At 37.7% G+C, this 13,665-nt stretch overlaps 2 protein-coding genes across 2 annotated transcripts in view; both read right to left on the reverse strand.

Annotated features, from left to right (window-relative positions):
* Positions 1 to 1,259, reverse strand: part of MCCC1 (methylcrotonyl-CoA carboxylase subunit 1) — a 63,204-nt gene extending 61,945 nt beyond the window's left edge. The window contains exon 1 of the mRNA XM_060100070.1: positions 1,083 to 1,259. Within this exon, the coding sequence (XP_059956053.1) occupies positions 1,083 to 1,171 (89 nt within the window). The 5' untranslated portion in view covers positions 1,172 to 1,259. The remainder of the gene's footprint in view (positions 1 to 1,082) is intronic.
* An 8,303-nt stretch (positions 1,260 to 9,562) lies between these two features.
* LAMP3 (lysosomal associated membrane protein 3) overlaps positions 9,563 to 13,665 on the reverse strand; it is a 32,549-nt gene continuing 28,446 nt past the window's right edge. Inside the window, exon 7 of the mRNA XM_060100071.1 lies at positions 9,563 to 9,696. Coding sequence (XP_059956054.1) covers positions 9,563 to 9,696 — 134 coding nt within the window. The remainder of the gene's footprint in view (positions 9,697 to 13,665) is intronic.

Consider the following 13,665-nt stretch of genomic DNA (forward strand, 5'->3'; position numbering starts at 1 on the left):
CTACAATTAAGTAACTGAAAATCTACATCCATACAGTAACTTTTGGACAATAAAAGCAATAAAAAAAACTTAAGACAAATCATGAAGTCTGCAAAGGCTACATCTATGGATTGATTCATATGCATCAGATTCTGTTTAAGCCTCTTTACATTAATATTAATTCATTTAATTCGCACAGTCTAAGGCACTAGTATTATCTCTTCTAGGGATAGTATCATCACCTCCTCCTAGGTAAAGAAATTGAAGCACTGAGGATAATAAGTAACTTTCTCAAGGTTACTCACACACCCAGAGTAGCAAAGCTGAGACCCCTGCCTTCTGAGTGCAGAGTCTGTGCCCTTCAGCACTAAGCTATACTGTGTTTCCAGAATGATGGAGGAGGAGGGAAGAGAAGGCAAAGGAAGCTAAAGAAGCTTGCTACCTGGAAACCTCAGAGTGTCTTCACTGCCAGTAATTGTCTCCGAAACTTAAAATCAGAAACTGATCTGGAGTCAGGTTAGTTAGAGTGAGTCATCTGATAGCTTTGTTCAAATGTGTGTACAAAGCTGCTGACAAAACCTCTCAGCTCGCCGGAGACAAATTTGCTTTTGTTAACTTGATTCATTTCAGCAAAGGGAAAGAACTCCAAGAGTCTTTGGCATCCTGGCGCCATTCCTTAACACTAGTGTAAACTAAGGCAAGTCTTTGACCCCTTCGGACTTCACCAGAAGCAGGATCATAACAACGCTCCCCAAAGAGGGAATGCAGTGAAAACACAGTGTTAATGGTTAGGAGCTGTACAGCGTTGTTCTTGCCCCTATGGCGAGGGGCGCATGGAGACGGCAGGCTCCGCTCCACCACTCCCCCACTCCACAAAAATGGGCAGAATGCTGAAGGCTGGATGTGTGGAAGGGAGAAGAAAGCGTGTCTCCCTCCCGATGCCGAGACTGAAAGCAGAACCTCCCCCGGACTGGGCTGGAGTTTTTCTTCCGTCCTCCCCTCCTCCCTCTCTACCCTCGGTCCCTCCGCGCCTCTCACATGCCGCACGAGTCCATTCACCCCCAGCCCCGACACTGATCCACCGCCCCTCCACCCGCCGTTACCTCGGCGGCAGCAGCAAACTCGGGACTCGCTGCCATCGGTTCCTCTCCGCCGCCACCAGCAGGACCGACAACGCAGAGGCCGCCGCCATGTCCCTGCAGCCCCGTCACTCTCCGACGCTTAGACACAGCAGCTGTGTCCCACTCACTGCAAAACCTTGCCTCCGCTCTGCGAGCCTCTTGTCCTCCGCCGGCCACCGTCCAGGTCAGAGCCAAGCAATAGGTGAAGCGAAGGGTGGTGGGGGCGTATCCACCAAAACCAATCAAAGAACAGAGCAGGGCTTGGGTGGCGGCGATTGGCCAGTCGGTCCGCGTGCCGCGGGGGTGCGGTCCCCGCTCCCTCCGCCCCTTGCGCCAACCGGAGGAGGGGTCGGCTTTGTCCTCAGCCTTCCTTGGCCTCGGACCACTGTTTCTTCCCTTGGCCCTCAGCGTTCCTTCGTTCTGGAACACTGCTCCTGACCATTATTATTAAAGCCGCAAGGAAGTGGGCGAGGCAGAGTCATGGGGAAAAAGTCAAATGGAGTGGAGAGCAAGATAAAATTCTCTAATGATCTCAAGAATGGAAAAAATAAAATGAATAACTAAAATTAAATTTAAAACCACCCTGAGCTTTTTAAAAAGTGTTTTAACGGACTGTTGAGGAAAAGAGGAAGTCAAAACCGAACTGCGGAATATCTAGAAAACAAAAGTACTGAAAACACTACATATAGATGCTTATTTGATATAACTAAAGCCGGGCTTAGGAAAATTATAGTGAACGTAAATTAATCATCCAATTTAAGAGTTAGAAAAAAATACATAAATAAAGCATAATAAAGTAGTAAAGATTTTTTAAAAAGAAATAAATGAATTAAGAAAACTAATATAGAAGCACTAATAAGTTCAGAAAATAAATAAATAAATAAATAGTAACTAATCTAATCAGAAGGGGAGAAATGCACACTTGCCATGATTAAAAAGAAAAAAAAAGGTAAGTGGGGAAAAGGTGCAGGTATAGGAAAAAATTATAAATTTGTAAGAGACTATCTTGCTCAACTTTAAGCAAATAAACTTTGAAAGCCTGGATGAAATGGATGCTGTTCAAGATAAGAAAATACAGTTTACCCAAATAGATCCTGAGATAGAAAATCTAATTAAACCATTACCACAGAAGAACAAGAGAATATTATCAAAGACCTATCATTCCTACTGCCTTCATTTTCACCTTCACCTCCATCCCCAAAACACGTGACTCACCTTGTTTCACAAGGAAACTCCACCAAAATGGTAAATAGTAGTTGACCACAATGCTATTAATTCTGACCCAGAGCACAGAAAAAATTGGAAGTCCTCCAAAATCTTATGAGGTGAGATAACATTGGTACCAAAATCTAACAAAGATAGCACACACACACACACACACACACACACACACACACACACACAAAACTATAGTCCAATTTCTTCACTTATGAATATTAATGGGAAAATCTCAAGTATATTACCAACTAAAGTATCTGGTAGCATATGGAAAGAGTAATACACCATGATTAAGGTTTATTACAGAAATGTAAGAAGATTCAATATTAATATAATTAATCTTATTAATAATTTAAAAGAGAAAAAATTGTATCATGTTCATAGATGCTTAATAGGTCTTTGATAAAATTCAACATTCATTCTAGATTTTAAGACTCAATAATTCAAGAGTGGTATTGGGACAAGTGGCAAGCCCTCTGGGGGGGGGAAAGTTGAATCCCTACTCACTCCTCATACCTAACACCAAAGTAAGTTCCAAATGGATAAAAGATTAAATATAAAAGATAAAATCATAAGAGTGCTAGAATATATCATAGGATATCTTAAAGAAGGAAAGGTTTTTCTAAGTGTAACACAATACTCAGAAACTATAACAGAAAAAGAATTGATAAATTCAACTACATAATTTTTTTTGAAAATCTGCACAACTAAACATATATATAGAAAAAAGTAAACTAGGAATAATTTTATAACTCTTATCACAGATGAAGGTCTACTTTCCTTAGTATATAAACAACTCCTACAAATCAATAAGAAAAAAGATCTATAATGCAAGAGAAAAGCTTCAAAGAATATGAAGAGACCAAGGGAACAGAATAGAGAGCCCAGAAGTAAACCCACGCATATATGATCAAGTAAGCTTTGACAAGGGTGCCAAGTGCACCCAATGGGGAAAAAATAGTCCCTTCAATAAGTACTGTTGGGAAAACTGGACATCCTCATATGAAAGAATGAAACTGGACCCTGCCTTACACCACTAGAAGAAAACATAGGGAAAATGCTTCTTGACATTGTTTTTTTATTTTTTAGATATGACACCAAAAGCAAAGGCAAAAAAAGCAAAAATAAAGTTGGGACAACATCGAGCTAAAAAGTTTCATCAGCAAAGGAAACAATCAACAAATGAAAAGGGCATCTGCTGAATAGGAGAAAATATTTACAAACCATATGTCTGACAAGGGGTTAATATCTAAAATGTAGAGAGACTTTGTACAACTCAGTAGTAAAAAACAAATAATCCAATTAAAAATGGGCAAAGGACCCAAATAGACATTTTCCCAAAGAAGACATACAAACAACTAACACCTACATGAAAAGGTGCTCAACACCACTAGTCATCAGGGAAATGCAAATCAAAACCACAATGAGATGTCACCTGTTAAGATGGCTATTATCAAAAAGACAAAAGATAACAAGTGTTGGTGAGGATGTGGAGAAAAGGGAACCCTTGTACACTGTTGGTGGGAATGTAAATTGGACAGTCATTATGGAAAACATCATTATTCAGAGTCCTCAGAAAATTAAAAATAGAACTACCATATGATTCAGCAATCCCACTTCTGGACATATATCTGAAGGAAACAAAATCAGTATCTTGAAGAGATATATGCATTACCACCTTTATTGCAGCATTATTCACAGGAGCCAAGATATAGTAACAACATAAGTATCTGTTGACTGAATGAACCATGAGAAAGAAATCCTGCCATTTGCAACAAAGTGGATGAACCTGGAGGACATTATGCTAAGTGAAATGAGCCAGATAAAGATAAATACTGTATGATCTCACTTATATTTGGAATTTAAAAAAAAAGTCAAACATATAGAAACAGAGAGTAAAATGGTGGTTACCAGGAGCTGAGGGGTGGGGGAAAAAGGGGAGATACTGGTCAAAGGGAACAAACTTTCAGTTATAAGATGAATAACTTCTGGGGAATCTAATGTATAGCATGGTGACTCTAATTATGATACGGTATTGTATATTTGACATTTATTAAGAGAGTAGATCTTAAGTATTCTCATCACCTGACTGTGGTAATAATTTTACAATGTATACATATACCAACTCATCACATTGTACATGTTAAATATATACAATTTTGTTTGTCACTTATACCTCAATAAAGCTAAGGGGGAAACTAACAAGTATAAAGAAAAAAAAAGAATATGAGGAGTTCACAGAATAGGAAATGTAAATAAATGTAAAAGGCACTTGACCTTATTACAAATCAAAGAAATACAAATTAAAACTATAGGGCTTCCCTGGTGGCGCAGTGGTTAAGAATCCGCCTGCCAATGCAGGGGACACGGGTTCGAGCCCTGGTCCGGGAAGATCCCACATGCCGCGGAGCAACTAAGCCTGTGTGCCACAACTACTGAGCCTGCGCTCTAGAGCCCGTGAGCCACAACTACTGAAGCCCGCGTGCCTAGAGCCCGTGCTCCGCAACAAGAGAAGCCACCGCAATGAGAAGCCTGCGCACCACAACGAAGAGTAGCCCCCGCTTGCCGCAACTAGAGAAAGCCCGCGCGCAGCAATGAAGACCCAATGCAGCCAAAAATAAATAAATAAAATAAATAAATTTATAAAAAATATAAAAAATAAAACTATAATGATATACCACATTTCACCTGTCACATTAGCATATATCAAACGTTTAATAACACTGTAATTAGGGACATGAGAGTGTTATCATTATTGAGTGAAAATTGGTACAACCATTATGCAGAGTACTTTGGTAATAGTTATCAAAATTGCAAATTCATGGGCTTCCCTGGTGGCGCAGTGGTTGAGAGTCTGCCTGCTAATGCAGGGGACACGGGTTCGTGCCCCGGTCCGGGAAGATCCCACATGCCGCAGAGCGGCTGGGCCCATGAGCCATGGCCGCTGAGCCTGCGCGTCCGGAGCCTGTGCTCCACAATGAGAGAGGCCACAACAGTGAGAGGCCCGCGTACCGCAAAAAAAAAAAAAAAAAAAAGCAAATTCACAAACTTTTGAAACTAGCAAAGCTATTTCTTAGAAATCACTCAAGATATACTCACAGATATTTGAAATGGTGTCTGATTAAGGAAACTTATTGTTTCATTGTTGGAAATAACAAACTAATTAAAAGAGACTGGTTAAATAAATGTACGGATATACATTTAATGGATTACTATGCAGCCACTAAAAAAAGAATGAGACAGCACTATATGTACTCATATATTAAGATTCATTGATGAGTGAAAAAAGCAATGTGCAGAACTGTGGTTATTATTCTATCATTTGTGTAAAAATAGGAGAAAGAAAAAACATACATGCTTATGTATGTAGCAATAGCCTCTGGGAAAGAAAAGTTGTTGGCTCCAAGACAGGGACAGGATAGCAGGATAGTGACAGCTTTTTATTATACACGCTTTTACATACTTTGGATTTGTTTTGACATAACTTCAGACTTAGAGAAAAGCTACAAGAAGAGTACCCTTCACCTATAAATCCCAAGTGTTTATATTTTACCACATTTGCTTTATCTTTTGCTCTCCGTGTACCTACACACACACACACACACTCACACACACACACACACACACACTCATATACTCATACTTTTTTTTCTGAACCATTTGCAAGTAAGTTGCAGACATGATGCCCTTTTTTACTCCTAACTACTTTAATGTGTATTTCCTAAAACAAAGAGATTCTCTTACCTATACATGCTCTCTGAACCTGCTTGGGCTTGATCCTGGATGTACCATTTCCATCTTGCAATTGATTACTGTTAGACCCATCCAGCTTCATTACTTAGTGGATTTGACAGAATCCAGCTCAAAAATGGTCAATTCTGGATATATGGTCACTTAGTGTCCCAAGGTCAAGTGTTCCAGGACCCAGTAACATGCCAAGAGCTGTTTCTCAAAGGGTATATATTTCTCTGATGCAAATGGCATGGCCGTGGCCTTGCTCCAGAATGCCTAGGGCCTGTTATGATCCTCCCACTAGAGTTTGCCAAAAATTTCGTGCTGTACCTTTGCCCACTGCTGAAACCTCCAACACCGTAAGGTCTGTCTGAGTCTCTGGCTCAAGCAGCAGGGCTGATTGCATCGTGGCCTGGAGTTGCTGTACTGCCCTTTCCTGATCTAGCCCCACTCAAAACTGATTGCTTTCTATGTCACCTGGTAAATGGACCAGAGGAATTTTCCTAGCTGTAGAATGTTGTCACCAGAACCCAAAGAGGCCTAACTGGCTCTGTGTTTCCTTCTTTGTGGAAAGGATGCAAGACGAAAAACATCTGTATTTTATTTTGGAGGGGATATTCTGGCATGTCCTTGATCCTCTGTGTCCTTAAATACTTCAATGAAGTAGTCAGTCCCTGAATCTTCATACCTCCTGGAACACATGTGTTTAACCAAGGCGTCCAGCATAATAATTGCTCCATGCTTGTCCTGTATAATTAGCATGATGTCATCAATGTAGTGGTTCAATGATATTCCATGGGATGTCTGTGCAGTCCAGATCACTTTGGATTACATTATGACAGAGGACAGGAGAGTTAACAAATTCCTGGGGCAAAGCTATAAATGAATATTACAGAGCATGGGCCAACAACTAGCCTTCGTAGAAAGGCAAGTCAGCCCGAGCAGTGGCTGGTCCATAGACTATCAGTGCCAGGGCTTGAGAGGCTGTTCTCCTGGGGGTGTGCTACATCTGGGGCAGAGTTGGAAGCAGGCTGGAATCAGCCCTGCTCCTATTACCTTTTGTATAGGTTCCTATTAAACCACTTTTCTTTGTGTATGCACTGGAATTTCTATACCCGAGTTTCCCCGCAGAAGTAAACCAGTAATTCTACCTTGACAGTGGACGTGGGGTAGACAGCATCCAAGACAGCCTCCCTTGATTTCTACCTCTCCTGGTCTTCACTCCTACATTGTACCAGGGATGGTCAATGTGACCAACAGGATGCAGCAGAAGTGATGGCATGTAACTTCTGTGATTAGGTGGTCGTCTCTCTCTCTTGGATCACTTGCTCTGGGGAAAGCCAGTTGCCGTGTTGTGAGCAACCCTTTAGATATGCCACATGGTGTGAACTTGGAAGTAGATCCTTCAGCCCCATTTGAGCCTTCAGATGACTGCAGCTCTGGCTAACAGCCGAACTGCCACCTGGTGAGAGACACTGAGCCAGAGCCATCCAGCTAAGCTGCTCCCAGATTTCTGACCCTCAGAGACTGTGTGAGATAATAAATGTTGTTTTAAGCTGCTAGGTTTCAGGGCAATTTGTTACACAGCTATAGATAACTAACACAGGACCTCTTCTGATTTATCTCAGCCCCTACTAGACTGTCTGGCGTTTAGGAAGTCCTTAATCGATGTTGGTTGGATGAATGAATGAATGGGTAATTGTGGCAGCACTTAAATAAACCAGTAATCCAGTCAGGTAGTCTGGACTGAGAGTTGAGAAATTTAATTTATAACTTTAATATGGTTTATCTTCTCAGAAATTCAGTTTCTCTCAAATAGGTCTTCACACCTAGTAATAATGTGGCAGTGGAGGATAGAACAAAATAAATTATTTCTAGGAAGACGATTTAACTTACTGATTCAAGCAACAACCTCCACTAAGGTTGTAAACAAAATTTTTAATAGCACAAAAACCGAATTATAAGGAACGAATGACATAAATCTCCAAGGTAAGTTTTTATTACAAAAACTTTTAATACAATTCAATATTCTATTAAGACTAAAGGCAGGTCCTTCCCAAACCTACTGAGCCATAAGAGAACAAGTCAGGAAAGTGAATATGTTCTCCAGGGTGACTTGAATTATTCCTTTACTAACGAATGCTAGGGGTGTGTGGTCTTTTCTGTTAAGATTTCTTTGGAAGTAAAAACAAGGAGGAATAAAATTCTTGGCTGCTCTACAGAAAAACGTGAACTAGAGTGAAAATGTGGCCATAAAACTGCAGAAGAAGCAAGTTACCACAAGAGGGGGATCTACATTCAAGAAAGAAAAGTTGGTTAGCAGTTCAATTTCTCTTTCAAAGAAATAAAAAATGCCTTGAGAAATTTACTCCATTCCTTTATCCTTAGACTCACAGCTTAACAATCCCATAAAAATGAGAAACGAATGTTTTACAGAGCCTCTCAGTTTTCTTCGAGGGAGTAGAGAACTTCATTAAAGATAGGCTATTTTATTTCCCATTAAGCCCTCCTTTCATGTACCATAATCTCTCGTGATTCTGGACAAAATAATTTCCTCTGTAAAAGTGAGCATATGCCAGTATGAGGCTTCAGGCAGCACTTATTGTCATTGTTCTTGTAGGCAATTTGGTGTAGTGAAAAGACCAGAGACCTTGGTACCAGACCAACAGGAAATCAAATTCAGGCTCTGCCACTTGTTAGCTGGGTGACATTTAAGTGATTAATTTCTTTAAGTCTGAGTTTACTCACATGTAAGTTGTGAAGATTAAATGAGATGTATATAAACTGCTTAGCCTAGTGTCTGACACATATGTGTTCAATAGTGAAAGGCCATTATTATTGTTTCTTGCTTATTATTTAATTCTGTTGCCTTTAGCCACCTAATTCTTAGTTTTAGTGATTCTGGAGGAGTCATTAAGATAAAAATATAAGTTGATCTTATTCCTCTTGGTGTCACATTAAATATCTAGACAACCTATGATATGTTGTTCTTTTTGACGATTTTTAGAAAACATTTAAAGTGGAAAAGGAGGTAAGTCAATTGACAGACACATACATCTTACAAAACATGGATAGTAAAAGCACTGAAAATACATTTTACAGGCAAAGCAGAAGCATTTTTAAAAGTGGAAAAGATCAAGGATAAAATTAAGTCCCCAATGTGAACACAGGTAATATTAATTACAATTGATGCTTTGGTTTATAATATAGAGCATATACCACTTTATATACATTATGTTAATTTAATGTATCTCAAATGTTGACTCTGGTTAAAATATTTTCAAGGAAACTAGAAAATATTCTTAAACAGCTCACTTGATCTTTCATAAAATGAACAAAAATTATTTTGAAATTGATGTACTGCTTGAACTTACGTCAGAAATTTGGTTTTTGTGAAAGATAGTGGTTTACATGGTTGGAAGGACCCACACTCCAAGGGAAGTCTTCAACATCCTGGAAACAATGAAAGAATTCTCTAAACTGCACATTTTTCTTTTCCCTCGGGGCACCAGTTAGATTCTCTGGTATCCAGAAGATTCACGCCTTAAGCGGATTCCATAGACAATCAAACCCACTGCGAAGAGACCAAGCACGATGGCCCCAATCACAGGAAGCACAATTGTGTAGTCAGATGAACATTCGTCCACTAAGAGAAAAAACAAATACGGCCACTAAGGTTTAGTGAGGACAGACCAGAAAGCAGGCTAGACTGGGGAGAATATGAGCTTTGGAGTCAGACCTGTGCTTGACTTTTGCTTCCACCACTAACTGTGTGAACCTGGGAGGGTTATTTAACCCTGCAATTTACTCAGTTATAAAGGAAGCAAATAATATATTAAATTGTTGGAGGATGAAATAAGATAACTTTCTCTTCTCAGAAATTAATAAATATTTAATAATTGTTAGTCCTGTTTTCTTCCAGGTGTTGCTCTCTGCAAAGTGGGATGTACTTATGTAAAACAGACTGTGTCACCGTAAACCTTATCTCTTGAAGACATGTGATGTTTCTCCACTTTTTAAAACATTCATTTTTGTCACACTTACAGTTCTGTTTTATTGCTTTTAGTTAGCCAAAAATATTAGAAAATAGACCTAATTATTTATGAGAGCTTAAAAGTGAAAGTTTGCAAATTTGTCAAAATTCTTTTTCCTTTATTCTGTTAGAGACTATTTATTCAGTTCATTTAAAATGTAATCAGTCTTGACTGGAGAAAGATGGAAGGCCCTGGGAATAAAAGGGAACTTAATTGAATACAAATAAATGGAGAACTATATCTATATCTTATTCCAGAGCAGATGAGAGGATATGCCCTTGAGGTCTTCCATGAACCAATATTGAAATTATGTCCTGAACCAAGAATCACCATTAACCCAATTCTCACCTGAGGTCCAAGTAAAAAGAATCAGGAGGGGCCAGGGAAGAGGGAATGGTAATTAGAGACTCCTGGGAAAAAAACTAAATCTATACAAGACAGGAACTGTGCTTGTAGTACACTATTTGATTTGGCAGTGGACAATATTTACATTATAATTATGCATACTTTATTGATTTAACAAAAAACAGTGATATAACCATAAAAAGGATGGTGTAAGAAGTATTAAATCCTTATCTTCCATTGCAAGAGGTTTAAAGCTGATAAATTAGGAAATAGTAGGATAAGCTTTTTATTATTTTTTAGAGAATTATGGAGATAGTTACCATAAGAAACTGTTCAAACTACTTAAAGTGCTTTGTCTCTTAGAGGAGGGACAGGGAAATGTTGCTTTTCATGAATCCTTTTAGAGTATATGATAATTTTGTTATTTACATATTTGTTAAAATTATATATAATTTTGTTATATTAAATATAACATTGTACATGTAAATATTTATATATATTTCTTAGATAGGAAAGAACATAATCTAAGAAGTTAAAATAATTTGGAAAAAAAATATAGAATTGTCAAAACAAAATGTAAAGCACATACTTATCGTTCCAGCAGTTCCACCACTAGGAATTTATACTGAAGATATATTCATAAAGTACACAAAAATATGTAATAATAATCTCCTTTGATGAGAGGAAAATTGACAATCTAAATATCCATCAAAAATTTACAATTGTATATTCATACAATAGACTATGATGTAGCCATCAAAAGGAATGTGGTAGATTTCCATGTGCTGACAGGGAAGTTACCTAAGATCTGTGAAGCACTGCATGGGTGCCTAGAGCAAAAAAATACACAAGAAGCTGGGGGAAGACTGGGATGGCAATAGAGGCAACTTTTACTTTCTATGTAGTTTTATACTATTTAATATGACATTGTTTAAACATCTTCAAAATGCAAAAAAGTAAACAAAGAAAATAGTTATCCAATCACCATGTTTCTTCCACTTGAATTAATCACCATAAATCTTTAAGGCATTTGTTTCCTCTGTAAATATATGTGTGTATGCGTGTGTGTGTGCTCATGTGTATGCTTAAAGAAAATCATTGTATTTTTAAAAATGATATATGCTCATTATAAATCTCCTGAAAACCACCTACCCAGCATTTATCATTGGTAAAACATGGACAAACATTATTTCAGGCGTCTTTCTTTACAACTGTAAGAATAGATAGGTAGAAAAATAAATAGAAGTGGTTTTATCAAAATGGGATCATACAAATGCTATTTTAACCAAAATTGTTCATTTTAATGTTACTTGAATTTCACAGAAGAAAAAAACTCAAACAAAACTAGAGGAATTACTGCACTTCAAATAAACGTGTCTTTGCCATGGGAAATATTGTTGCATAAAAGATCTTTTTAAGGTTCAAAGAAGAGACAAAAATACACAAGTAGAAAATAAATAAATGATTATGAAATGCATTAAGAGGTAATAAAATAAATTAGAGACGTGTTTTCTAAACTCTGTTTTTCCAGTTACACATTATCTATTGATTCTGTTTTGAAAGATTAGCACTAACAGATTCCCTTCTATTTCTGGTCTTCCCAACTCAAATTCTGAATAGCTATACATATTTTTAGAAACATTGTTCAGGTTTACAATATTTCAGTTCTATTTGATAAGTATAATTCCTATAATTTCTAAAAATTCGTTTCAAATTTAGAACACATTCACTATTTAAAGTCAAAATAATACAAAATGCTGTACACTGAGAAGTTTCATTTCTACCCTTGTGCCATCTTCTTAGTTCTTCCTGCCAATATTAGGCAACTATTTAATTTCTTATATATTTCCAATGTTTCAGATATAAGCAAAAGTGAAAATATACTTTATTTCCCATTTTCCTCACTATTATGCATTATACATTTTTAAACAATGTATTTTGGATAACTTTCCTTATACATACACAAACATGTATGTTCTCATTCTTTTCTTATAACTGTATAGTATTCTATTGTGGAATGTATCTGTCCCAGATTGATGGACCCTTGTTTTGTTTTTAATCTTTTGATATTACAAATAATTCTGTGATGAATAAGCATGCACATATATCATTTTATATATGAGAAGGAATGATAAAATCTCAGATCCATAATTGTTTAATGCTTTTTATATTTAACTCTTCAAATAGATTAAATGCCTTAAGAAACAAAACAAAACTGTGCTTTCTCTATTTCTGAAAGATGTTTGCTGATATCCTTGCTTGTAATGTGGCTTCTCTCTGATCAAATTTCATTGTCAAGCTGTATCTTTAAGAAGAGCTTATTTGTGCTGTATCCCTTGAATTATTTCATGTTTGAGGATACCGGTCTATTACCTTTTTACTCAGATTTTATTTTGGGGCCACACTTTCCCTTAGGATTTTGTAGACATTGGTCTATTTTCTGGCTTTAAATGTTATTGTAAAGAAATCTGAGGCCAATTTTAACCTTCCCCCTTTACAGGTGATTTGCTTTTTTTAGGGGAAGGGGGAGTTTGTATGTCTAAAGAATTCTTTAGCTTTAAAGTTCTATGGCTTAGGGCTTCCCTGGTGGCGTAGTGGTTGAGGGTCTGCCTGCCGATGCTGGGGACACGGGTTCGTGCCCTGGTCCAGGAAGATCCCACATGCCGTGGAGTGGCTGGGCCTGTGAGCCATGGCCGCTGAGCCTGCGCATCCGGAGCCTGTGCTCCGCAACGGGAGAGGCCACAACAGTGAGAGGCCCACGTACTGCAAAAAAAAAAAAAAAAAAAAAAAAAAGTTCTATGGCTTACTTTGGATATATCTTAATGTTCAGCTTTCTGTGTCAGGTTTTTTTTTCCTCCCACCCTGGGATAGGTACACTGTGCACTTTCAATCTGCAACTTCAATTATTTATTTTAAGGAAAACTTCTTAAATCATCAAATATATCTTCTTTTTATTTTTTAACTCTGTACTTCAGAGGCACCAGTTATCCTTATTTTAGATGATCTGAATAGCTTTCATACCTAGCAGCTTACCTATAATATTATAATCTTATTTTTTATTAACTGGTTAACTCAGTCTTTTTCTCTACAAAGATAATGCAGTTTTCAGCTCTATCTGTTCTGCCTTTTATTTCCATTTATTATGGAAGTGTGTTGCTTTGATGCTCAATTTGTTTTCTTAAGAGTGAAATGTCCTATTTACCTCACTCTTTCATTATAACTTCTCCTCTATGAGC

Source organism: Mesoplodon densirostris, chromosome 5, assembly GCF_025265405.1.
Source record: "Mesoplodon densirostris isolate mMesDen1 chromosome 5, mMesDen1 primary haplotype, whole genome shotgun sequence".
In the NCBI taxonomy this organism is placed as follows: Eukaryota; Metazoa; Chordata; class Mammalia; order Artiodactyla; family Ziphiidae; genus Mesoplodon; species Mesoplodon densirostris.